The 27,386-nt window shown below is 39.2% G+C and overlaps 1 protein-coding gene across 1 annotated transcript in view; it reads left to right on the forward strand.

Annotated features, from left to right (window-relative positions):
• Positions 1 to 27,386, forward strand: part of TRHDE (thyrotropin releasing hormone degrading enzyme) — a 305,481-nt gene that overhangs the window by 128,437 nt on the left and 149,658 nt on the right. The window contains exons 4-5 of the mRNA XM_065423079.1: positions 10,776 to 10,930; positions 17,709 to 17,822. Coding sequence (XP_065279151.1) covers positions 10,776 to 10,930; positions 17,709 to 17,822 — 269 coding nt within the window. The remainder of the gene's footprint in view (positions 1 to 10,775; positions 10,931 to 17,708; positions 17,823 to 27,386) is intronic.

Below are 27,386 nucleotides of genomic sequence, written 5' to 3' on the forward strand. Positions count from 1 at the left end.
TTATAATTTACATAATCAAAGAACCCCATTTTAAATAAAAGCAATGTGATTTTTATTGTTTTTAATTGTTTTTTATCCATCCTGTGTTAAAGTCAATTGGAGTCCTTCCATTGACTTTAGAGGGCTTTCAGTTAGGCTCTGGTTGTTTAGAAGAAAGGGGGCAACTGAATTATATATATGTTAGACAAACATCTTGTGACAGGATCCCCCCAAGGTGCAGCCTGGGACTGTGGGACCTCTGTGCCCCCTGAACTCTCTCCAGCCTGGGCTGTCTCTCACAATGCCTTGCTAGTGACAAGTGACAAGCAGCAAGCCCCTCCAGGCACAGTGATCACTCAGCACAACAGCATGTGGAGCCCCACTACATCCAGCTATGTTGCATGAATGCTCCTAGAGCCACTTATGAATCACACAGAGAAAGGCACCAGAGCAAAATCCCCCCAGCTCCCAGCACCATACCTCAGAAATATACCGTCTTGCACTGCTCAAGGTGGGCAGTGCAAAGTTATTAATTGGTTCACCACTTCATCAATGGAAAGTGGACATACACTAGCCTTTGCAAACCTGAGCAGATTACCAACACTTCAGGCAAACCCACTGGTAAAGATAAACAGTTAAACAAATTTACTGACTACAAAAGATAGATTTTACAGCTGAGGAATATGGGGGGTTACAGGGTGCTCCCCCAAGGTACGGAATGTCACACACCTGTCAAGGATGGTCTGGATACTTAGTCCTGCCTTGAGTGCAGGGGACTGGACTAGAAGACCTCTCGAGGTCCCTCCCAGTCCTATGATTCTATGATTCTATAAGATGAAAAGTAGAATTGCCTGCTTACAGAGTTTTGTTAGAAGTAAACAAAATGAAAAAATAGAGAGAAATATTTTTTTTACTGATTTCTTGGTATAGTCATCTTAAGTATTACTTGTAATTTGCAGTGGGCACAACACTTTCAGCCAGAACTGTGACTTTTTCTAGTTGATGCCCGTTAAAGTGTATGTGGCTCATTAAAAGGTATTCTGCTACAGAGAAGCATCCTCCACCAATTAGCAGTACAAGGGAATGGTTCAGATTAATGGGAACTGGGTGGCAGAAATGTCTCAACAGAATAAATCCTTGCTGTAAACAATTTTTTTTTGACAGCAACCTTCATATAAAACATTACAAGAAGCTTTGAACAGAGAATTAATAAAGTTGTTGATTGCAATGTGCGCAGTTGGCAAAGGGCAAAGCGCAAAGCTATACTTGAGGTTTCATATACCATGAATAGAATAAATTGTTTTTAGTCTCCTTTTCTCTTAGTCACTCATAACTAGTGTGAGAGAAGTGCAATAGATGCTACCAGCAAGTCCCTGAAACTGTAATGCTAGACTCCTCCTCCAGGAAAATTAATGAAAACAGAATATTGCCAGAAGAATGTAAATTAACTCAAAACAGTTTTAGAGAGTGGGATTTTTCTAGCAAAAGTTATGAATTTCCAGGAAAACGTGGATAATAAATACATGTGCTAGATACCTGATGCTGTGGAAAAAAGACCAGTTTATGACTAAGACATGGGGTACACTGGTGAAGAATATCAGTGCTATTACAAAAGTCAGTGAGATCTAGGGTGATTTGCTAATATATGCTGGCCACAGAAGTTAAAGCTGTGTGAAAGCAGTTTTACCTTTTACATCCACCTGTTCCAAGATTTCAAAAAAGGTTGAGGAAAGAGTATGAATAGCTGGTTTGGGGGTTAAGGTTTTACTTCCTGTTGGACATGCACAAGTAGCAGTGTCCCAGAGCTGCCAAATTGACACCAGAGGCTTGAAGTAAATTTGCATCCCAGAGAAAGAGAGCATAGCATCTTGGATAGGTATAGATTTTGTTTTCTCTTACTATTTTTTTCACCCTTCCCAGACTGGTAGACCCACCAGTCAGTGTTTGTCTGTCTCAGGACACCAGCTGTCTTTTATCCCTTCAAAGGTCCGTTGTTTGAAAGTTCCCACCTGAAGCTTTCCTGAGGTTTTGAGCAGGCCTCCTGAACCTAATCAAACTGGTTTATGTGTTTCTCCAGATGGGGTAGAGGTCATCTTCAGCAGTGGATTACTGGTATTGTCAATCAGAGCTCCAGGCAGTTGGACTCTGTCCACAGCCATTGTTTTGAGTTCCTACAGGATTTAACTCTTAGCTACTTTTCAGTCAGTAGTACAATAACCACCAAACCCACAGAGAGATATATAACACTAATAAAAATGTATACAAGTATCTCCAACGACTTTCTCATTGGATAAGGAATGTCTTGATGGGGGAAAAGGAGAAGCCGATGGGTTAGTGGACGAATGCAGGAGACTGACAGAAGAATGGGAGAAAAGTCCCTGTTGAGGGGCAGGAATTTTGCTTTCCAGTTAAGCACACCTAGAGTCTGATCCTGCTCCCATTGACTTCAGTTGTGCAGGAATGAGGACCTCATGCTTTCTCAGTTGTGGGTGTCAAGGGATTTGGCATAATTAAATGAGAAAAGTGAAAAAGCACCATTATTTGTTCAGATTAAATCAAAATCAGAGGCGTGTGAGTGTAAGTATCATAGGTAAGGATAAGAATGCAACTTTTAGGGTAGAGGATCTTTAAGACCAGTTTAAATGGTTTAATGTTAAATTGACAGTTTCTATTTTGTATCATGACTATAATCACTAATAAAATTAGGCAATTATATACTAATGTTGAACTCACATAATTATGAAGACAATTAAATATTTGGAAATAAGATTCTGTGGTGTTACATGTAGTTTTTACTGTTAATGCTTTCCATTAGACACTCAGCGAGATGAATGTCAATCAAACACATCCAAATGCTTTCCTTGCGATTGAATAATTGTATTTTTACCATTCGACAGTGCAGTACATTATAGTGTCAAGATCTGGCATCTTTTCTCCTTTATTTCATTTCTGGTGACTTTATTTTGACTGTATAGTTTTTACCTCTAAGTCATGAATTTAGTCTTTGTGAAGGTTAAGAGGTGGAAGCCCTCTATTATGTCAGTAGAACATAGGATTCTCTGCACTGCTGTATCAGGAAATCTCAAGTAACAGTTTTATGTTGTATGAGGCTATTATTCTCTGCCACTAATAACAAGCACTTCTATTTCTACAGCGATTTCCACATAATCAAACATTCACAAGTGCTTTACAAAGAATTTAATTAAATAGGTAGTGGAATAACTGGATGTACCATACACAGTAGCTACTATATATTCAGCCGCTCACATTTTGTGGTTAGTACAAAACTGTCTCTAGCAGTACAACGTTTGAAAGGTCTTTCTATCAAAACATGGGCATCATCACCTTTTTTTGCTGTTGTGTTAAGTCAAGATAGAACTGTGTCTCACCCTGTTCCTTAAAAAAATACAGAAGGAATCTTAATGGATGGCAGCTTCAGCAACACAATATACCTTCTCTAATTTCCTATTTGTGTAATAAGTAAAACCAGATTATTTTGTTGGGACTTGAACCTGAAACACTGTGGCTCCTGAACCAAACATTTAATTTACTGAATTCCCTGTTATGGATATGGATTCCTTTCTTATGTCACAAGATCAAGCATATACCGGAAGTTTTATTCAAAGACAATGGCCATGTGAGTAGCAATAACAAAATCTACAGAATCAAGACCTTCCATTGCAAAATATCACTTATCCATTGGCACTCAGATTTTTGACAGAATAGTCTAGTTATATAACAGCAATTGCAAACCACCAAGAGGAGGAAGACAATTAAAGAGGTCCTTCATTTTGTGGAGGTGAATATTTTCAGGGCCTGATTCAGAGCTCATCAACACCAATGGGAGTCTTTCCGTTGACTTCAGTGTGCATTGGATCCAATCCCTCTCAGACCTGGTCTACACTAGGGGGGAGGATCGACCTAAGATATGCAACTTCAGCTACGAGAATAGCGAAGTCGACGTATTTAGGTCTACTTACCGCGGCGTGTGCATGGCGCTGAGTCGACTGCTGCCGCTCCCACGTCAACTCCGCTTGCGCCTCGCGCGGCGGGGGAATACCGGAGTAGATGGGAGAGCGCTCGGGGATTGGTTTTATTGTGTCTACACTAGACGCGATAAATCAAACCCCAATAGATCAATCACTACCCGCCGATCCGTTAGGAAAAACGTGAATGTTTCCAAGCACTGAGGTGAACCCTATGATAGGTTTCAGAGTAGCAGCCGTGTTAGTCTGTATCCGCAAAAATAACAGGAGTACTTGTGGCACCTTAGAGACTAACAAATTTATTAGAGCATAAGCTTTCGTGGGCTACAATCCACTTCTTCGGATGCATATAGAGTGAAACATATATTGAGGAGATATATATACACACATACAGAGAGCATGAACAGGTGGGAGTTGTCTTACCAAGTCTGAGAGGCCAATTAAGTAAGAGAAAAAAAACTTTTGAAGTGATAATCAAGATAGCCCAGTACAGACAGTTTGATAAGAAGCAAGTGTGAGAATACTTACAAGGGGAGATAGATTCAATGTTTGTAATGGCTCAGCCATTCCCAATCCCTATTTAGCCCTGAGTTGATTGTGTCTAGTTTGCATATCAATTCCAGCTCAGCAGTCTCTCGTTGGAGTCTGTTTTTGAAGTTTTTCTGTTTTAAGATAGCTACCCGCAGGTCTGTCAAAGAATGGCCAGACAGGTTAAAGTGTTCTCCCACTGGTTTTTGAGTATTATGATTCCTGATGTCAGATTTGTGTCCATTAATTCTTTTGCGTAGAGACTGTCCGGTTTGGCCAATGTACATGGCAGAGGGGCATTGCTGGCACATGATGGCATATATCACATTGGTAGATGTGCAGGTGAACGAGCCCCTGATGGTATGGCTGATGTGATTAGGCCCTATGATGGTGTCACCTGAATAGATATGTGGACAGAGTTGGCATCGGGCTTTGTTACAAGGATAGGTTCCTGGGTCAGTGTTTTTGTTCAGTGATGTGTGGTTGCTGGTGAGTATTTGCTTTAGGTTGGGGGGTTGTCTGTAAGCGAGGACAGGTCTGTCTCCCAAGATCTGTGAGAGTAAAGGATCATCTTTCAGGATAGGTTGTAGATCTCTGATGATGTGCTGGAGAGGTTTTAGTTGGGGGCTGAAGGTGACAGCTAGTGGTGTTCTGTTATTTTCTTTGTTGGCCCTGTCTTGTAGGAGGTGACTTCTGGGTACTCGTCTGGCTCTGTCAATCTGTTTTTTCACTTCAGCAGGTGGGTATTGTAGTTTTAAGAATGCTTGATAGAGATCTTGTAGGTGCTTGTCTCTATCTGAGGGATTGGAGCAAATGCGGTTATATCTTAGAGCTTGGCTGTAGACAATGGATCATGTGGTGTGTCCTGGATGGAAGCTGGAGGCATGTAGGTAAGTGTAGCGGTCAGTAGGTTTCCGGTACAGGGTGGTATTTATGTGACCATCGCTTATTAGCACAGTAGTGTCCAGGAAATGGACCGCTTGTGTGGATTGATCTAGGCTGAGGTTGATGGTGGGATGGAAATTATTGAAATCATGGTGGAATTCCTCAAGGGCTTCTTTTCCATGGGTCCAGATGATGAAGATGTCATCAATGTAGCGCAAGTAGAGTAGGGGCGTTAGGGGACGAGAGCTAAGGAAGCGTTGTTCTAAGTCAGCCATAAAAATGTTGGCATACTGTGGGGCCATGCGGGTACCCATAGCAGTGCCGCTGACTTGAAGGTATATATTGTCCCCAAATGTGAAATAGTTGTGGGTGAGGACAAAGTCACAGAGTTCAGCCACCAGGTTAGCTGTGACATTATCGGGGATACTGTTCCTGATAGCTTGTAGTCCATCTGTGTGTGGAATATTGGTGTAGAGGGCTTCTACGTCCATAGTGGCCAGGATGGTGTTTTCTGGAAGATCACCGATGGATTCTAGTTTCCTCAGGAAGTCAGTAGTATCTCGAAGATAGCTAGGAGTGCTGGTAGCGTAGGGTCTGAGGAGAGAGTCCACATAACCAGACAAGCCTGATGTTAGGGTGCCAATGCCTGAGATGATGGGGCGTCCAGGATTTCCAGGTTTATGGATCTTGGGTAGCAAATAGAATGTCCCTGGTCGGGGTTCTAGGCATGTGTCTGTACAGATTTGTTCCTGTGCTTTGTCAGGGAGTTTTTTTAGCAGATGGTGTAGTTTCTTTAGGTAATCCTCAGTGGGATCAGAGGATAATGGCCTATGATAGGTTAGATGTTTACTACCATGTCCATGGGCTTTGAAAGACTCCTGAAATTACCCATATTAGGATTCATAGATTCATAGATTCTAGGACTGGAAGGGACCTCGAGAGGTCATCGAGTCCAGTCCCCTGCCCACATGGCAGGACCAAATACTGTCTAGACCATCCCTGATAGATATTTATCTAAGCTACTCTTAAATATCTCCAGAGATGGAGATTCCACAATCTCCCTAGGCAATTTATTCCAGTGTTTAACCACCCTGACAGTTAGGAACTTTTTCCTAATGTCCAACCTAAACCTCCCTTGCTGCAGTTTAAGCCCATTGCTTCTTGTTCTATCCTTAGAGGCTAAGGTGAACAAGTTTTCTCCCTCCTCCTTATGACACCCTTTTAGATACCTGAAAACTGCTATCATGTCCCCTCTCAGTCTTCTCTTTTCCAAACTAAACAAACCCAATTCTTTCAGCCTTCCTTCATAGGTCATGTTCTCAAGACCTTTAATCATTCTTGTTGCTCTTCTCTGGACTCTCTCCAATTTCTCCACATCTTTCTTGAAATGCGGTGCCCAGAACTGGACACAATACTCCAGCTGAGGCCTAACCAGAGCAGAGTAGAGCGGAAGAATGACTTCTCGTGTCTTGCTCACAACACACCTGTTAATACATCCCAGAATCATGTTTGCTTTTTTTGCAACAGCATCACACTGTTGACTCATATTTAGCTTGTGGTCCACTATAACCCCTAGATCCCTTTCTGCCGTACTCCTTCCTAGACAGTCTCTTCCCATTCTGTATGTGTGAAACTGATTTTTTCTTCCTACGTTGAGCACTTTGCATTTGTCTTTGTTAAACTTCATCCTGTTTAACTCAGACCATTTCTCCACTTTGTCCAGATCATTTTGAATTATGACCCTGTCCTCCAAAGCAGTTGCAATCCCTCCCAGTTTGGTATCATCCGCAAACTTAATAAGCGTACTTTCTATGCCAATATCTAAGTCGTTAATGAAGATATTGAACAGAGCCGGTCCCAAAACAGACCCCTGCGGAACCCCACTTGTTATGCCTTTCCAGCAGGATTGGGAACCATTAATAACAACTCTCTGAGTACGGTTATCCAGCCAGTTATGCACCCACCTTATAGTAGCCCCATCTAAATTGTATTTGCCTAGTTTATCGATAAGACTATCAGGCGAGACCATATCAAATGCCTTACTAAAGTCTAGGTATACCACATCCACAGCTTCTCCCTTATCCACAAGACTCGTTATCCTATCAAAGAAAGCTATCAGATTGGTTTGACACGATTTGTTCTTTACAAATCCATGCTGGCTATTCCCTATCACCTTACCACCTTCCAAGTGTTTGCAGATGATTTCCTTAATTACTTGCTCCATTATCTTCCCTGGCACAGAAGTTAAACTAACTGGTCTGTAGTTTCCTGGGTTGTTTTTATTTCCCTTTTTATAGATGGGCACTATATTTGCCCTTTTCCAGTCTTCTGGAATCTCTCCTGTCTCCCACGGAATCTCTCCCGTCTCCCACGGATGGGAGGGAGGACACAGATGCACCCAAGAGCATTAACATAGCAATATTTTCTGGAAACCAGCGTGGCCCCCAGGCACTCTACTGTTATGTTAACACTTTGTCAGTCCCATAAAGCACTTACGCACATGCTTAACTTTTAACATGCGAGTAGTTTGAGGCTTCATAAATGCTTTGGTGTCCTGTCATTAACAATCTACCTGCTGTTAGCAAAGCAGTTAGTTCTCCAATAGATTGGGAGGGTCTGGAAGTCAATGCTAGTTTTGCTATTGACTTCAGTGAGGCCTGGATATCACCACTCTCACTGGGATCTCACCCAGGATCTTTTGTTTCTCTGTTTTGGCTCAATTGTTTGTACCTGTAATTAAAAAAACATTATCCTTATTCCTTCATTGCATGATGGCCAGAGATTTGTCGCTTCTCATGTCAATTATAATGAACTGCAGTGATTCCAAACGATCTGTACACTTCAAAATGTTTCAAAAAATGTTATTTTGAAGTTACTGTAGCAGCTAGGTCTAGGAGTATTGAGTCACACTTTTTTGTTTGTTTAATGGTAGATCTTTTGTTATTAGAATAGCTACTTCTACATACCGGTGAAGTTTCTGTGTGACCTGGTGCCTGGGATAGACAACACTGAGAATGCCACACTCAGGGCAGACTGCAAGAAATAGGGCATACATCCCCAAAACTGGTGGTTTACTCTATAATTAGGGTCACCAAACCCATAACAAAAGAGCTTCTGCAGTGCCACACTGGTTAAACAGAAGCCAAACACAGTCCTCTTTAGGCATTCCAGCCCTTGGCTCCCATCCAGATGACCCAATCTAATATAGTAATATAGAACCCATTTCACCAGGTTCTTACTGATCCCAAAGGATCAGACACTTACCCCAGATCAGTATGTATTTCAGATGTTATCAAATATCACACTGTTAGCCAATCCTTAGTAAACTAACTAAAGATTTATTAATAAAAGAAAAGAAGAGAGTTATAAATGGTTAATAGGTCATATACATACAAATGGTTACCAAGTCCTTGTATCAGATTTGTAGCAGTGATGGAATAGACTGCTGATTTGCAAAAATCTCTCTGCTAACTTCCCCAGAAGATTGGAAAATCCTCAGTTCATAGTTCAAGATGCTTCTTTTAGCTGTAAATCCATAGTCCAGAGAATTAGAGCAAGAAAGAGGCAAAATGGAGATGTCTCAGGTGTCTTTTATATCCTCTATCATGTGCCTGGAAATATACTGTCCCAAACAAAGCCCACAGCCCAGGTGCCTGGGAAATTACTGGCCCAACATGGTTTGCTGAATTGCAGGGAGTGGCCATTGAACCCCTGCCTGTTTGAGGCATCCTCAGGAAGAGATATCTGGATAGGATGAGTTTCTTCAATGGCCCATTATGAGATTGGCGTGTCCTTGATGTGCCATCAACACATAGCTGTCTAGCCCTAATGTAAATCCTATCTGGGGTGTATCAGCCAGGAACAAACATGTTTTAGATACAAGTACGTCACCAATATTCATAACTTCAAATACAAAGATGACACATGCATATAAACAAGATAATCATACTTAGCAAATCATAACTTTTCCATTGATACCTTACATATTCTGTGCAAGATTTGTTGCAGTTGTAGAACAGTGGTAATATCAAAGCTATAAATGGTCATCTTTAATCACACAGCATCACATCCTGACTCTGCAATTCCGATACTTCTAGCTATTTTGAATATTGAAGTAGCTACTGGCATCTGCTCCTGCTCCCAAGGACAGTGACTATTTTGACTTCAATGGAGGCAAGCCTGGGCATTACTTTATGATCACCTGGGTGTGGAGCTACTTGGGACTGGCACATGCCAAAGTTCTAAATTCATACAGTGTTTCTTCGATCTCCGCAGTGAGACTCCCACTGGTGGCCCATTTTCTTGGCCTATTGTACCACATATTACTGTATGCTTCCTATACCTGAAATAAGCAACCTTGGGAAATGTATATCTTAGAGTTGATAGAATTATTGTTAGCCATATAGTACTTTTATTCTGCTGGGTAGAGAAGCCAAGTAAGTCATCCTCCAGTAAACCCAGGTTTATTCCCATCCGTAAGGCAAGTTACATTACTTTTTACCTTTTTACAGTAAAATCTCTGTCAAGTTTGAGTGGACCTTGCATTCTCCTCTGCCCACTTGTTGAGCCCAGATACTATTGGGAGAAGTCCCCTGCCCTCTTTCTGCTGTCTGCATAAAGACCGTCCCCATTCTCATCTTTATGTTTTGTCAGCCTTTGAGTCATTATGGAATAGTCCAGTGGTTTCAGGAATCCTAGGAGGAGAAATAGGGAAAGATACATTTGAGAAATTGTCAGAATTCTTTCTTCCCTCAGAGCATGTCTGCCAGTAATACTACACACAGAATGGGGCTTCAATGTACCGTACCTTCTATTTTAAGAATTTAATTTGAATGGTCACCTGTCATCTTGAAGGTAGTTATTGTGAAGTATTACTTCAGCACTTCCCTGGATGTCACCCATTGCCTTTACTGACATGCATCTTTGATATACAAGATGTCCCCGACTAAGTCAATGTCATCAAGGAATAAAATTCATTTTGTATTTGGTAGAGGTCTGTGTTATTGTTTTGTGTAATGCACCTGGGGCATGTAAGGCATGTATGGAATTAAATAAATTAATATAAATAAATAAGCAACAGAGGGGATATTTTAAAAGGTAAATAATATATACAAAATCTACTCCCATTAAAAATCCAATAATTGACTGTGTTACAAGGTGGAAATCGTAAAATATGAGAGAACAAATAATGAAGTAAGAACGAAAGAAAACGATGCTTATTAAAATGATTTTTATAGATAATATTGTAAGGGGAGAACTCAAATGAACAGCTTACTTTTTACACCGATGTTATTAAGAAAAACACTCCTAATAATGGTTTATAGCTTTTACTTACAATAACTTTAGAGCATAATAGCTTCCACAAGCAAGTTAAAACACATTTTGTTCTGTTTCTAGATCTATTAGCTGTGCCCAAGCATCCATATGCTGCTATGGAGAACTGGGGACTAAGTGTTTTTGTGGAGCAAAGAATACTGCTAGATCCAAGCATTTCTTCTATATCCTACTTACTGGATGTCACCATGGTTATTGTACATGAACTATGCCACCAGGTATGAGACATGCAACCAGTTATGAGAACTTGGTACAAGCCTGAGAGATCAAATGTATTCTGTTTTTCAAAGCTGATATTCTTACACACATAATTGCACACATTTGTTATAGCTGTATTGAAAATAACTTGGAGTCCTCTAAGATATGTCACTAAAATGCAGAAATCCAGAAAAATCAGATACAATGCAAAAGAGCAAATGAGTGGGAATGAATAAACTTTCTAATGTTGAGTTTAGGTTATGAATGCTGCCACCCACTAGCCTCCCTGCATTCTGTGTTCAACCAATATTGTAGCAAACTTGTCCCTTTCCTCTGATTATTATGATGGTGCTGTGTGTATATATATGGTAAGTACATTGATAGCCATATAAAATGATTTATTACAGCACTGTAGCAGATTTAGGTTGAGTTGATGTTCATGTCAAAATTTGCTTTGGCTGAAATCATTTTGATAGTCCCCTTTTCCCAACATACACATACTTAAGAAGCAGTATTTTTTTATTCTGCCACTGACCCTCTTTCACAAATGATGGATATTTTGTCTCTGTGTGTATTGAAACTCTCGTATAAATTAGGAAACTTTGCAATAAACCCACATTACAATTTATTTCGCATTTCTCTTTTCCATCTTCTTATCTTGAACTAAGCACATTACGAGTGTTCAGTAATATTGAGTTGCATGCAAATGTTATTAAAGAACTGTGCTACAGGGACAGGAAACCCTTTCTTGCTCTGGTAACAGGCATAATAATAGCCTCTGGGTTAAAATGAATGAAATCCTACTGTGTAATCAGCGTGGCTTACATCTGTGACTTTACACAGGATCTTTTAAAAAGCAATGCACATTCTTAGTACTTTTTCAAAATAAAAAGTAACATTGAAATAGTAACTTTCTCATGCGTATTCTGATAGGTAAACCTGGAAATTATAATGTTTAATTCATATTCATGTTTCACATTGAAAGTGTAGGTAAAAATTGAGTCCTCAACTAAAACATGATATGCTTCTTGGAGCTTGTTGCTGATATAATCTCAGTATGATCCTTTACTTTGTAACAAATTCTTTATTAGATAGTACAATAAAGCAGTAGACAATAGAGTGTAAAAATCATAGAACCTTAGAAATTAGGGATAGAAAATACATATCGGGTCATCTAGTCTATCCCATCTGTTAGTATAGGATCCCTCTCTATGGTACATTTTCTAATGATTTTTCTAGTATTGTTTTAAATGTTTGAAATTATAGAGTTCCCATCGCTGCCCTTGGATACTAGTCTACAATTCAATAAATCTCAGTGTTGTAAGTTATTCTCGTATAGTTAGCTTAAATTTTCCTTTTTCTTAAATTCTTCTAATTACTTCTAGTTTTCCCTTGTGCCACTTTAGATAGTTTGCTCTCTTTCCAAGCTGATCCATACTTAAAATGTTTGTGGTAAATTATCACATCAACAATTTGCTAAGTTTATTGGCCTGATTCTCATTTACACTAATGCCAGCGGGGTGAAAACTGCATTTGTTTACTTTAAGGCCCGCTTACATTGCCAGAGTGCGGTAAAGATGGCCTTAGTGTAAATGAGAACGAGCCTCTATATGTATTTAGCTCCTTATAAGTCTTTCCCTCCAGCCCACATCATTGTTTGTTGTTTTATTATAATGGTGCCCAGAGGCACCATTGTACAAACACACAATAAGAGAGAGTTTCCTGCCCCAAAGAGTTTACAGTATAAATAGAGAAAACAGAAAAAAGGAAGTATTATTTCTGTTCTGTATTTGAGTAACTGAGGCACAAAGAGTATGATTTGCCTCAATTCAGTGCCTTAACCATAAGACCATCTGTTCTCAGACTATTTATTCTACCATTTTTATTCAGCAGCTTCATTTTGGTTTTATCTTAGTGTAATCCTTCTGCCAGGTGGAGGCAGCAGCAGCAAGTGCTGAGTTCAATAGATAGGGGTTTCTCTTTACAATACAAAACAGAACTGGACTGTGTTCCCACCCTGTAATCTGGGAAAACTCACCACCACCCTGGAGTGACTCTAAGAGGTGATACTTTCCCAGTCACAAGCATTGACTCAGTGTATAATAAAAGGAAATGTTTATTAAAAAGGGAAAGGGAATCCAGCATTAATTTGGGAAAACACCACTACCAGATTCAAAAGCATGAAAACTTAAGCAAACATGCACTCCACATTATGTTGGTCAGTGTCCTCTGCCTAAGTTTCCCACCTTGCGGTGTGAAAGTCTGAACAAATGTCCCTTTCACACGCCACTCCTCTCTTTTCCTCCACTGCACCACACTCACAGTTGATTGAGAGTTCAGAGGTGCATTCACATGAGTCCACCTTCCAACCCTGCAAAAGGGGACACAAACTGCCGCTGTTATCTCTGCCACCAGTGGCTGATTGCTACCACCTCTGTTGCTATCTCTGCCAGAACACATCTCTGCCACTACTATCATTGCTGCTGCGTGCCTCTCATTGCCTCCTTTGCAATGCCGTGTTCGGAGATCCCCCCACTTAACCGAGCTCTTAGTGATTTCACTGGGTAACAGGAAACTTCTGTTCTGCTGCCTCTTCATTTTTTTTCCCCACTGAAACACTGTCACCAGTGATTTCAGCTCTGGTAATCACTGAACAGAAACAAGGACTCTGAATTGTATCCAATCAGCTCACCTTTAAACACTGGAGAGGGATGGGTCAAATGGTGTTTAGGACTCTTTAGGCAGCATCCACACCAATAGGTGGGAACACTCATACCCATCCCCTCTTATCTTCAGTGAGATCTCTTCCCCCTCCTTAGCAAGTGAGGTTCAGTTTAGAGTGACCCCCTCAGTCAGGGCATGCTAAGTATAGTTCTGCTGCTCTTAGTTATACAATAAGGATAACATTTCATTACCCCTGCATTCAGTGCTAAAGTGAATTGTAACCCAAAACCAGCCAAAACTGACCACTTTGGCAAAGCATGTCTGTCTGCTGAACACCTAGGCAGAGTAGGTGTGTCTATGCAATAAGATCTGCTCCTAAAGTCTTTTCCCCCAGTGCATCACTAGATGTCAGAGGAGAGCTCATTCAGACCTGCTTATATTAGTATATTCTTAGGCCCCGCAGAGCACTCTACACAGCTCAAGATGGCACACAGTCGACGCAGAAGCTGCAAAATACCCTTTGGCCTGCATGAAGGCATTCTTCAACTGAGTGCTGTTAATAATTCATTGCATTTCACAGTTTTTATTTTGAGTTAGTTCTCATCCCCATTTTGCAGATAGGATACCTGAGAGGAAGCACAACCTTACCTCTGGCAGACATAGTAAAAGCCATATCTCTGATGTGGCAGACATAAGTCTCATCCACTTAGCCGCTTTGCCTTACAGTGTGGATGTGCCAGATCTGTGTGCTTGGCTGTGCCGTTTATAGCTACTAGACCACACTCACCCCCAGAAGTAGGAATCCTGATCCCCAGCGTTCAAAATATTTTTCTACCTCTTAGATTAGCCACTGGGAAAGTAAGCTCTATGTCATCCTCTAATGGCTGGGTTGCATAAAGGTTAACAAACCATTGCTGTCACCAGATTTGTGCTTCAGAGCTAAAGGTCCTGTGTTAAAATCCTGCTGATAATCTACACTGAAAGGTGGCAGGGGTAAACATGATGGAAGTTACTCTTTTCAGTTTTCTGTTTTCAAAAAGCTAAGCAAATGCATTTAAAAAAAATCTCTTAAAAGAATGTGAAGATTACAAAACTAAGCACTCAAAAATTAGGAAATGCTAGAATTAAAATTGTCTAAGCAACCTTAGTTGGGTCCTCTTGTGCGTTTATACACATCTTTAATTATGTGTCCTCACACTGTGCTGTCCTACAGGACCCCGACGTCATTCAGTTTTGGGGATGGACAGTGAATTGAGGCTGAGGGTTTTAAAAAGAAAAATGTTTCCTTGTGTTTAGGGCACTGGACTGTGATCCAGGAGAATTCACTCTATTTCTGTGCTCTGCCATTGGCTTCTGTGTGTTGCTTGGCAAAACTGTCATAATACGTATGCATTAGGGGAGCTGATTAAGATTCCATGGGTAACTTCAATTCTGGCATTTCCTAACTTTTGATTGTTTGACATTTCAAACTTCCTGTTCTTTTAACATATTTTTGTATATAATTAAATAAATACTTAACAACAAGTGGAAAAATACAGAATGTTTCCACACAAAAGTATCTGCTCCAGATCCAAATAAATCCATCTTCTGAGAAAGAATCATACTGATCACAGGTCATGAACAGGAAAATAATCAATAGCACAGATATTGATATCAACTTAAGTTATTTGCCCACCATCACATACAAATATAATATTATTAAAGAAGTTCAAACAGGGTAGGTGATCCATAATATTTAAATGTTATAGATCGGTCAGAACTGCACCCTTTGTTTGGAAAAAATCAGTTGAATTCAAGAAATGTAATATCTGATGACAATTGATCAAAATGATCAAATACAAAACAGAATATAATAACTGAATAATTTAAACAGAAACATGTATCAGAGGAAGGAAAGCAAAAAATAAAATCCCCAAACCACTGTGAATGTTCAATAATTATAAAGGAAAAAGAGAAAAGAAGGTATGCTTCCAGTACACATGTAAGAAGTACACAGAGCCTTCCCCACCCTTATTAAATATATCCTCAGCACTTTTCTTATCTCAACCAGTACATACTAATCTTTTCCTCCAGAAGCCCCACAAATAATATTCTTCATTCAATTCAAGCAGTGGCAATATTCTAATAAAAAAATTAAATTGCCTCCCTCTGATTAAATCTCATTCTATCTTTGTTTCTCCTCCTCATTTCAATTTAAAAATCTGTTCAGTACCCACAAGCTGTAGGATGCTAATAGGATAATGTTTTCCTGTCAGACATCTAACAACTGGAAAAGTAATATCACCTTCCTACATTTGTGTTTATTAATTGGTGTTTTTAGAGGTCTAGCAGTCTTTCTGACATTTGACAATCCACAAGAATGTTTAAGAAAATACACTGTGATTCATATAAATAGAACATGCTATTTTCATACCTATAGAAATATTTCTTTATTGAATGATCAAAACTGAGTACCTGTAATCCTGTTATTGCAATTATTACTTGATAAACAGGAAAAACTCCCAGGAGTAAGATTGGATAAAAAATGAGATGCTATATCATGATTAATAATATTTTGAATATATTAGAAAATATGTTTCTGCTTTATATGTACTTTACTTTAATCTAATCTAATCAATAACATCCAAATGTTTCTAAAATTTCATTAATCCTTCCTGAATTATAAGAAAATGTGTTAACAAATGGTATTTCAGTATTACAACTTTAACCCTAGGGTTTTTTAAACACAATCTCCTTGCCTAGTTCTAATACTTGTTTCGTATTTGCTGAATAGTCTTATCATAACCCATAAATATAAACCTATCACACATTATTTCATCCTTTTTCATCATAAATTATTTGTGGTCAAAATATATTCCCTTAACTCTCCACAGTTTGGGAGTATGTTATGTGTGCATATGGATTTCCAGTGTGTTTTTTATCTATCTTTTAAATTGTAAGTTCTTTTGGACAGGGACTGCCTTATTGGTCTTGTAGAGAGCTAAGCATATTGTCGGCATTTATGTAAATAATAACAAGAGTCATTGATCAGTGGGTTTCCGTTAACTGTTTTCTTAATTTCACTCTCAGTTGGCATAAAAAGTATCATCAAGATCACTTTTGTCAACCCCATCTGCAGTTCTCTTCCTAGATCTTCATTACATTTATCTTCACTCATTCAGGTACTAGCTCTTGGCTGCTGAAGCCCAATACTGCCAATCTGATAATGTTAACCTCTCTTTGGTATGCACTTTGGTACTGCCTCCCTTGTTCACTGCACCCACAATCTCCAGTCACAGCATTTATACCTGTCTCTATTCCACCACCATTCCTTTTTCATGAATAGTGATGCACAAATGTAAGGCAGCTCATTCATACCCCAGTGAGAGTTTCCAAACAAACCCATAGTTATGGGAGCAAATAGATCACTGCCCAATTCTTTTTTTTTCATACACTCACCATTCTAATTGCAGCATCAGTAGCTGATTCTGTAATCTCACATGAATCATTCTCTCTCTAGAATATCCATTTGCTGATCTGTCTCTGTTTATTTTAATAGTTTGTGACCACATGCAAAGTTCAAAATTATCTCATGTTAGCTTCACCTCATTTTCTAATTGCATAAAAAAACTACCAGTGATGTTTACAGATACAGACTTTGGTTATTCATTCAGAAAAAAAATACTTCAGAGACATTGAGATATATTTTCAAAGTAGTGCACAATGATTTACTCATTCAACTCCCATTAACATCAGCGGGTATCACACAGTCAAATACTCATGCACCATTGTAAAAATGGGCTCCCAGTGTTATTCCAGTGAACAAACTTGATCTGAATAGACCGTCCTTACAGAAAGCGAAAAAGGCTAAAACTTGGGAGATCTAGGTTCTGTTCCTAATTTTCCAGAGACATCTTGTACAACCTACTACTACAAGACACTTAATGTTCCTCATCTGATACTTACCTAACTCACAGGTAAAGCTTAATTCATTGGTATTTTGTAAAACATTTAGAGATCTTTGTATGGAAGGTGTGATATAAGTGTAAAATATTGTCATTATTATTAATAATAAACCTAGTAATGGTGGTTTTGTGTACAAATCACACATATATAAACAACATTTTATGTTGTTTGATTGGACTTTCCTTGTAGTGGTTTGGTGACCTTGTGACTCCAGTATGGTGGGAAGATGTATGGCTAAAAGAAGGTTTTGCTCACTATTTTGAATTTGTTGGGACAGACTACCTCTACCCAGGCTGGAATATGGTAAGTTCATATTATTTCATTAGTTTGGAAACTCCACTGAAAGGTTGTTTTCCTGTTATACTCCTGCTTATGTTATAGTCAGGGTCTGCTGAAGAATATCAAATGGTGCGAGCAAGTATCAGATGTCCAATAAAGCAAAATCAGTAGGTGTGAAATCATTTGACAGCATTCCAAGAGTGTAATCTGCCATTTATTACAAAATGAATAAGGTCTTGTGTATCATAACCAAATGTTAAAATAACTGCCACTTTTCCATTCAAAGACATTTCATACTAGGGTAGTAGTGATTGAACACCAACAATTTCTGAAAACTGTATATTAATGAAAGATCTCGATAGTGTTTTCTGAGGTTCTCAGAACATTGCATTTTTAGTTATAACAATATAAATAGAGAAGGAAGATTCAGGTAAGCCATACAGTGAAATTGAATATATTACTGCAATATTATGCTTTTTTCTAAATTATCTGTTATGGTATTGTTGTTTTGGGCATCTAGCATTCTATATTAATCTATATACTGAGGGCTGTGGAGCATAGTTTGTCCTATGCAGTCATATAGCTGTAGTTATAGGATCAACTTCTGTCTTCTGAAATGTGTGCAGCAACCATTGGCCCACTGGTGAAAGAGCCAGAAAGTACAAGCTGGGTCATTCCTTTTGAGTCCCTCTGTTTGCAGATCAAGTGCCTAGGTCATTCCCACTTATATCTTATTTTATTCTTGAATATCAGAAGGTGTAATACCTTGACCACTTAAATGGTAAGGAAAGATAAAAGTTAGTGAGAGTTACAAGCATAAAAGAGGAGATACCTTCCTTGTGAGCATGTCCAGGGTGTCTGTTTATTTTGTAATGTCCCAAGAATGAATTATTTTATTCTTTGTAAACTTGCCTCTCTTTTGAGCTGATAGTATTAGGTATCATTATGTGACAGTTTTTTATATATATACAGCTTGTAGGATAAAGATTTTCAAACTTAGATTTAGTAATTTGAATGTTTTCATTAAACTCATGCACATTAACTTCTGAAATTGTTTTGCCACTTCTTGAATTTAGCTCCATAGCTTTAGTCCACTCATTTTTTTGTGAAGTAAATCCAAGATGTAATAATTAAGAATTAAATAAACTACAAACTCTTAAATAATTGTACATGGGAACTCTTTGGGTTTAGGGACATTTCTGTTTGAAGTCTGATTTCTTTATTCTGTGCCATGTTTAATTTGTTTTGGTGTAACATTTCTGATTTATAATTGCATTATGAAAAAAAGCAAAATAAATCTATACCTGAACTGACATCTGCCTCACATAGGTAAGCTTGTTGGGTTCACCTAGCTTTGGGTGTAATAAAACTCATTCTCTTCCTCTTTTTGAAGAACACATATTGAATTACAATATAATCAGTCTAATTATAAATGCAATGGAATCTGGCAGCTCTTGATGATTTTAGCAGAGGGAAATGTCATAGACTACAATGTTCATACACTGGTTTTTATCTTTGAATCATCATAGTCATTTGTTCTCCACATAATCACTTTAACAAATCCAGAATAACTTTGCTTTAGAAGTCATCTTGAATGGAGAATATTTTTTGAGAATTCCTGTGGAGTGAATGTAATGTTCAGTGTTATGCAAATGACATACTGGAGAACCAAAAGGCATGTGGGTTGAACAAAGTATGACAGTTAAACCTTGGAAATCAGAAACATGCAGTGCATGAATTAGAATTAATAACAGCAAAATGGCTGTGCCTGGAAAATATCTATCTGTCAAGTTATTTCAAATGAAAAAGGAGAGTTGACATAAACTTTTCATGAGGCTTCTGATATCATTAGCCTTAGATACCAAAATAACCATACTGACATCTAAATAGTTAGAAAACTGGTGGCAAGATAGAACACATGACAAGTTAAACAGTAAAGCATCCTACTGTGGTGTTTTTTACAGACTACAGTGGGAATTAATAATCTGATGTTTCATTCTTTTTATAAAGATGGTAGGACTAACAAGCAAAAGTTGGCTACAGCTATCAGATTTTGGCATTCTGGTTATTTTTTTGTTATCAGTGAAGAGTACATGTGCTACTAAGATTATTCTGGCATCTAAAAAGACTAAGCAACAAATAGAAGCAATTAGCAAAAGAAAAACTACTCCAAACAACTCCATTTATTCAAAAGTGAAGGAGTACACATTACAAGCTACATGAAATCAGTTGCAACACCAAGAACCTTTAGCACTATTTCTCATAATGATGTTACTTAAATAGCCAGAGCAACAACATAGGCGGCTGCATACTGCTGCATCAACAGTAATTCAGACCTGTGAAATACACATAAAAGGTTCCACTGAATATGATCACGCAAGGCTTTGAGAGTGATTTGCATCAGGAAAGCCAAAAATAATATAATAAAATCCAATCTCTTCCCAAAGAATGGGGAAAGGTAGAAAGTTGACCTGCTTTTACAATTTTAAAATTTTACTCTTGTAATCCTCCTCTGATCCTCAAACCTTGGGGATTGAAGTATCAAATACTACTCCCTTCCAGTTTGTTACAGAGTATGCTATCATATCTCTTTTTGGACTGGTCTAGGCACCAATAAAAGACTAAGGCTGGTACATTTTGTTAAGATAGCCTTAGCAATGGTATGCATTAACACTCTCTACTGCTTAGCCCTCAGTTAACATAGGAAAACAAAGAATTTTTATAGGAAATAACTTACACTTTTTAAATTTACAATTAGTAGCCAATTTCTAATACGACTTGTCATCCCAGGGGTTAAAAACAGGGAACCAAATCAATCTTCCAGTGCTGCCATATTTCCTGTCTATCTTATAAAGCTTTTCAAGCAGAAGCCCTCTCCTACTTATATGTTTGCAAAGATACCTCAAAATGAAATGATGCCTGAGACATATTTCATCACCCTTCTATTAAAAATTAAAAAGTGCTAAATCAGCGCTTAAATCTTATATGTCTCTTGTAATACTAAATCATTGCTATATTTCTTGAATTCAAATGTAATCTCATCATCCCATGTATCAGATGGGCTTCAAGGCAGGAAGGTAAGTCTTAGCTTTAGGAGAAAAAAATACATTGTTGTATATCATCAGTCGTTCATGGACCAACAGCATAAAGGCTCCACCTATAAAAAAATCTCTCAGTCAAGTTCCATATACAAGGTCTGAGTCCATTCCTTCACATTTGCTTCCTTATACTTAACGGTATACAGCCATAGTCCTGCCCTACTCCTTCTCTTTCTTACTCTACTACTATCTGTCCTTCTAGACCCAAGATCAAAGAGAAGACAGATGAATGGAAAGAAGAAGGAAACAGAATTGAAGAGGGGGAAAGGATAAGAAGATCTTGCAAAAGCAAGAAGATGGGCAAAAAGCCCTTTGCTTCTTTCAGAGATCTATATGGGGAGACGCCTAAGGAGCCAGCTGGGTCACCAGTCTTTATAGGCTCTGAGATTGGATTTGTCAGTCCATCTTGTTACAGACCTGGCTGAGTCCCCCTAGTTGATGGTCACCAGTCTGTAGTAATTGGCCCCAACCTGGGGATACCACATGCTTCCAAGCCAGCTGGGTCTAGGTGGAATCCAGGTGCCATTTCTAGCTCTGGGCCTCTAAGGCACACTCCTCGGGAGCAGACCTATTTTCTGGCCCCCTTCCTTGGAACTCTACAGTCCAACTGCCCTTGTCCCTAAAACAGGTGCTTTCACATCCTAAGCCTCTCCAGCCACTTATGCATGTCCCTCTCCCTTTCCCACCTGCCCCTACCAAGCTCCACCTTGCTATGGAGTGCTTTGGTTTATAGTTTAACTCCTTGGGGACCATGTGTCAAGTAAAGTAAAGAAACAGGCTTTGTATAGGCGTTCCTAAACCTGCAGTAACTTTTACTCTCAAAGCATAGAAGAATTATAGTTCTTTAGGAAAACAACAAAACGCTCTCTGCTCTCTACCCTGATGTCTGATGATGGTCTGCCATTGAGAAAAAGGGAGCCTGGAGCAGAGCCTGTCCTTAAATAAGGTTTCTTCCCCTTTTGTTCAGGTGACCAACTGCTCAGCTTTAGAACTCCCATCAGGTGGTTAGTCAGGAAGTCCCAGCCCACTTGGAGTCCAAACTGGGCAAATCAGTTTCGTTCAGCCTGGCCACTCTCTATAGCAAAATCATTGTCCTAGGGGTAGACCTCTGATTGGAAAATGGTCACAGTTAATGAGTCTTGTTTTACCCCTGCAGGGAGGTGTCAGGCATTACAACCAGCTGCTCTTGGTCTGTCCTTGACACATCTTGGCAGTTAAAATTACATAAATGGATGCAGAAATATTCCAGTCCATCACACTATTTCCCTTTCTGTCCATGGAGTGGTTCCTTTCGCATGGCTTAGAACCCATAATCCTTATAGACTGCAAGATGTATAGAAGTTTGCCTGCCTTACTGTGTCACTCCCCACCCCAATCTCCTATTGCTCTCTGGAATCAGGCAGCACAGTTCCTGTCCCCTTCTGCAGCTAGTCAGCCAGCCTACAGTAGCAGACCTCTTCCTTCTCTGCTTCCACACTGGCCCCAGTGGCTGTAGTAAATTCGAGCCACCATGTCCTTCCTGCTGAGCGCTAAACCACTCAAGACATCTAGTAGAGTGGTGAAAGCTTTCATTTCCCAGGACTGACTTCAGGCTACTCTGGATTATCTCTTTCAGGTTCTGCCTCTTCCCCATACTTTGAATGGTCTACTCTTCCCCATACTTTGGTCTACTCTTCACTTTCTGAGGCATGTCACATCCTGTGTGGACCTGGTCCCCTGGATAGCATTCCATTTGAGGCCTCTAAAATCCTTGCTGTTTAGCCTGGCATATTCTATCCACCCCTTTGAGGAAACTACTCTCTTCCTTGTCTCCTCCTGTACAATCTTCCTTAGTGTGGTGGGCCTACTTGCTTCACATTTATAGTGGATCTGGCTTTCCATCTTCTCCTCCCATGACTGTCACCGCAGAGGCCCTCTCTCATGCTGAAGAGTCTACCGAGAGCCTTTCTATTAATCTCTGGGAGGGGCTTTTCTTAAACTCCTGTCCTGCAAGGTGCTTTCTTGGTCATGCTAATGGCAAACAGGCAGATCAGGGAGCTGAGCATCCTCATTATCAGCTCCAATACCTTCAGTTCTTTTCTAAGAAGTGAATTTTAGCCTCCCGCTGGGTATTATTCCTAAGGTAAACACTGAGTTTCATATTAATTAACCCATTATTCTCCCCATTTTCTGCTGCTAACCCTTTCTGCCCCAAGATATTGCATTTTGAAATTTTGTTTAATCTCATTCTTGAATGTCCAGAAAGTTGAAACAATGACTTCTGTGATTTTAGGAGTGTTATAAGAGGAAAACGGCCACTAACATAACTACTATCTGGGCCAGTATATGAAATTCCTAAAGACTAAATGTGTTGCCATTTCATGATCAGTGAGAGGTGAGCCTCTCATATTAGAGGCAAGCAAGGCAGTACCAGCTGTATCTGACTGTATCCTGGTGGCTTCTTCTGTCATAAACTCCTACAAGTGACATCAGAAGGTCAACCTGCCCCTGCTGGGGGTAGTAGATGTAGGTGTCTCTGTTAGCAGTATGACAGAAGAGGGACGGATGACAAGGGAAAAGTACCCACTGGTAATTCCCTTTGACATAGTCCTGTCTTCTCTCATCCTACATTTCACCCCCCGCCCCTCTGAGGCAGGTTTGCCACTTCTGGAAGAAAAGGAGGCAGACAGGGACATTTATATATAGGACTTTACTGACAGCTCTTTTACCTCTTTGTTTCATGGTAGGTGGAGCCATCGTGCTGTCTGTACTTGAATATCTCTGTTAGTGGGATAGGAGTAGAGGACTGTGACAAAAGGAATTACTGGCATGTAATTTTCCCTTTTATCCATCAAACACAAATGTCAAATGCTTTAGCAGTCACTACCTTGCTTGACGCTGAGAAAGCATTTCACAGAGCCCAGTGGCCTTCTCCTGCTCCTTTATTTTATAAGGGTTGGGCTACAGTGACAAATGTATTGAATGAGTCAAGGAATAGTACCTCAGTGTCACGCATTGAATCGTCTTCCTTCTCTGTCAGGTAGAGCATGGGGAAAAGGCAGCCCTCTCTTTCCCACATCTGCTTACTACTTTTTTGGAAACCATGGTTATGTTTGCTGGGGATATTCTCTTTGTTAGAAACATTTGATTGAAGTATCAGGAGTAAAACCTCCATTTTTCATGTGGCTGGTAATCCTTTACTTTCTTTGAGTGAGCTGAAGCTATCCTTCATACTACAGTTCTTCATGCCCAGATGATTCTGCCATTCCTGCAGTAGCTTCATGTTGTAGTAAGTCTGCATACCCATTTTTCTTTTAAAACGCTGTGGTGAGAGAACTTACTTGAGTATAAAAATAAATATTAATGGGAAATCATTAAACTAAACGTCATTAAACTAAATTCTTAGAGCATCTCAAAGTGTACTGCTCAAGTCCTTGATAAATGATCTTAATTGCCTATCATTCTCACTGGCAGAATTAAAAAAATAAATATTGCAATTAGATTTATGCATATCTTTAATGTACTTTGTCTTAAATTGCCTCCTAAAATGTTTATCTCCCTCAAAAAAACGTTCTTAGGCTTTGTTTGATTCACAAGAAAGACCAGATAAATCATTAACATTTTTGAAGACGTAGACTTAAGACATGCGTCTTTTTGATTTTTTTATTATTATTTTGGCATTTCAGGCCTGAGCTGTAGTCTGCTTGATCCTTGTAACCAACGTCAATATCATGCTGGCTCAGCAATGAGAGAGACTTGGTCTCTCCTTTTTTAAAAAAAAACTTCCTTTATCTCTCCTTTTTTGGTTAAAGCCTCCCAGTGCCTCTAAGAAAAAGTCTTTAATTAATACCACACAGAGTGTGTTTTTTTCCCTCAGTAACTACTTGCTGAAGTCAAGCGGTATATGATTTATATGATATAAGGGAAACTTTCTATATGACATTATCTAGAAACTCATGTATAATTCAATATCACAGGATATGGACAGGTAAGTTGCAAGACATTCTGATTACATATTACTAGTCCCTTTTAACCATCACAGTCCAAAAGTTTAGTTTAATTTGCAGCTAAGAGAAGAAATTTCCATGAACAAATGTTCTTTTCCAATAGAGTTTATAAATGTTTTGGCAAAAAGAGTCGGTGTGAAGGATACTACCTTGAGTAGTTAAATTCTGTGCAGCTTAGAGATCAGACATAAATGGGTATACATGTTTATTCAGATGATTAAATACAGGTTTAGAGAATGTCAAGTTCTCTTCTTGCTCCATGTTATCTGCTCCTTTTGAGGAAAAACATAAAATATCCATTCTTATCAGAAGCTTTGGGTCATGTGATTTCACATCTCCTGAGTTTGGGGTTTGGGTAAACCTTTAATTTCAAAGTGAAACTCTGCTAAAACTGCTAAAGATTGCATTATTTTGACCTGACAACTCCTCTCCCTGTCCTGAGTGAGGATGGGAGCGAAGTTTCCTGGCATCTTACAACTCCTCCAGAGGAAGAAGACTCAGGCAGAGACTCCTGTCCCATTGGATCCCCTCTCCTTGAACCTGACTGCCCACTTCACCTAAAACCATATTCCAGATGGTAAGTCTGGTTGCCACATAAATAGCTCTATATTTGGTTGCATGCATGTTGACAAATGCTTTATTTGTTTTGTTTTGACATTTCAGCTGTCTGCTCTGATCAATATGGCTACAGTTTTAAAATTGCATACAACATGAAAGCAGATTTTAAAGGAACAAAATCTTGCAAGGATTGTTCCAGACCCACAAAATGGGCTTGATTCACCCAAGACCTGTGCTCCCTAGACCTCATCGCTTTCGGAACCGAAAAGCTCAGTTCCTGGACTTTCAAAATCCAGCACAGCTATGACACCTGGAAAGTGTTCTGATTTAGTGTAATCTTTGGCAATCATTGGCAGGGGCTCTGCTGGAAGACCAGCCACAGTGTAAAACCGCTCTCCCAAGGCTGAAATGTTGCCTTTGGTCCCCTGAACTGGATGTGAATTCCTCTGGTGGAGGAGCAGCCTGTACTGGCCTTGGAGGATGAATTTAGCACATAGACCCAGCATCATCAGGATAAATCAAGCCTAATGTTTTCAATGCTGATGGGACTAATACAGGAACAAATATGTGTTCATCCATTTTCCTACTGTGTCTGTTGCTGTGGAGGCAGCTGCAAGGAGATAACAAGACTCAGAGTGGAAGATTTTGGGAGGCTTGAACTGGTCGTCTTTTTAACCAGTATTTTAAGTGAAGTAAGTAAATGTAGGGATATGTTTTTTGTTGTAAAACTCCCCATTTTATTCAACTCTTCTCCCTCTTATTATTTGGAAATTAACTGGAGCAAAACTGATTTAGTGTATAACTAAATCACATCTATACTTGAGATGTAGAAGATGAAGAGAAGCAATAATTACAGTTGCTGGGGAAGTCACAAACCCTGAAAATACTCCAACTTAGCAGCAGAGACCTGTGAATACATTACCACAGTGCTTGGCTACCTGCACTAGCTCTCATTTGAATGGACAGTACGTTTCAGATTCTCTGTTCTGATACTCAGAGCTATCCATGGGTTTAACTTTAGTTAAACGATTGACCGTGTTTCCCTCCTCAGTGGTGAACTCCACCAGCAGCAACATTTCTCTGAAACAATGGAATTATCAACCAGTGGGAAAGTCTCCTGAGTGCAGGAAATAGATAGAACTCTCACGGGAGCTGGAGCAAGAGTATGGAAGAATAAGAGATGAGTACGAACATGGACCTCTCAAAACTTTTAGAACTAATAAATGCAGAACTTGACTTAGCTTTCCCTCAACAAATTCCACACATGGGTGCTTTCACACACACACAATTTAAAAAAAATAATAAAAAAAATATGCTAATCAAGCCATTTTCCTTATAGTTGGAGAAGGAAGAGAGATTTTTACTTTTATTTTTAAACACTTGGGAGTCGCTCAACCACTATGGTGGTGGGTGGTGTTGGTTAAAAGTATATAGACAAACAGAGAGATGTTAGTTTTGCCTCTTGTGTTAAATATGCCCAGTGGATCTTTGTTGTATACTTATTTTATGCATCCTTGGGATACTCCAGAGACTATATCCCTCTAAAGTCCAATTTCACCTAGAAATGTGTTGTATTATCTCTTGCAAACACTTCTTTTGACAGGCACCAGAGATCACACAAATCCCCTCCATACTCCTGATGGCTAGAAAAAGTTAGCTATTCTGGAGAAGATATTGCTGACTAGTTTGACAGGAAAAAAATCATGTAGCGATTTGGACACACATATTAAACATTATTCACGTAAATCCCTTAATCTGCAAACTATTTGAATGCCTGTTCCAGAACAAAGGCAGTGCCTTTAATGTTTAGCCCTTTGATCTCTTATGTATAATAATTATCAGTTATGGGTCTTATTGTACTATTCCTATTATTTCTTTTGTTCAGTTGTTGGATGTATTCCAGTGGTTTTTTAAAATTCTTTGTCCTCTATTTCATATTAATTTTT

Source organism: Emys orbicularis, chromosome 1 (assembly GCF_028017835.1).
Source record: "Emys orbicularis isolate rEmyOrb1 chromosome 1, rEmyOrb1.hap1, whole genome shotgun sequence".
Classification (NCBI taxonomy): Eukaryota; Metazoa; Chordata; order Testudines; family Emydidae; genus Emys; species Emys orbicularis.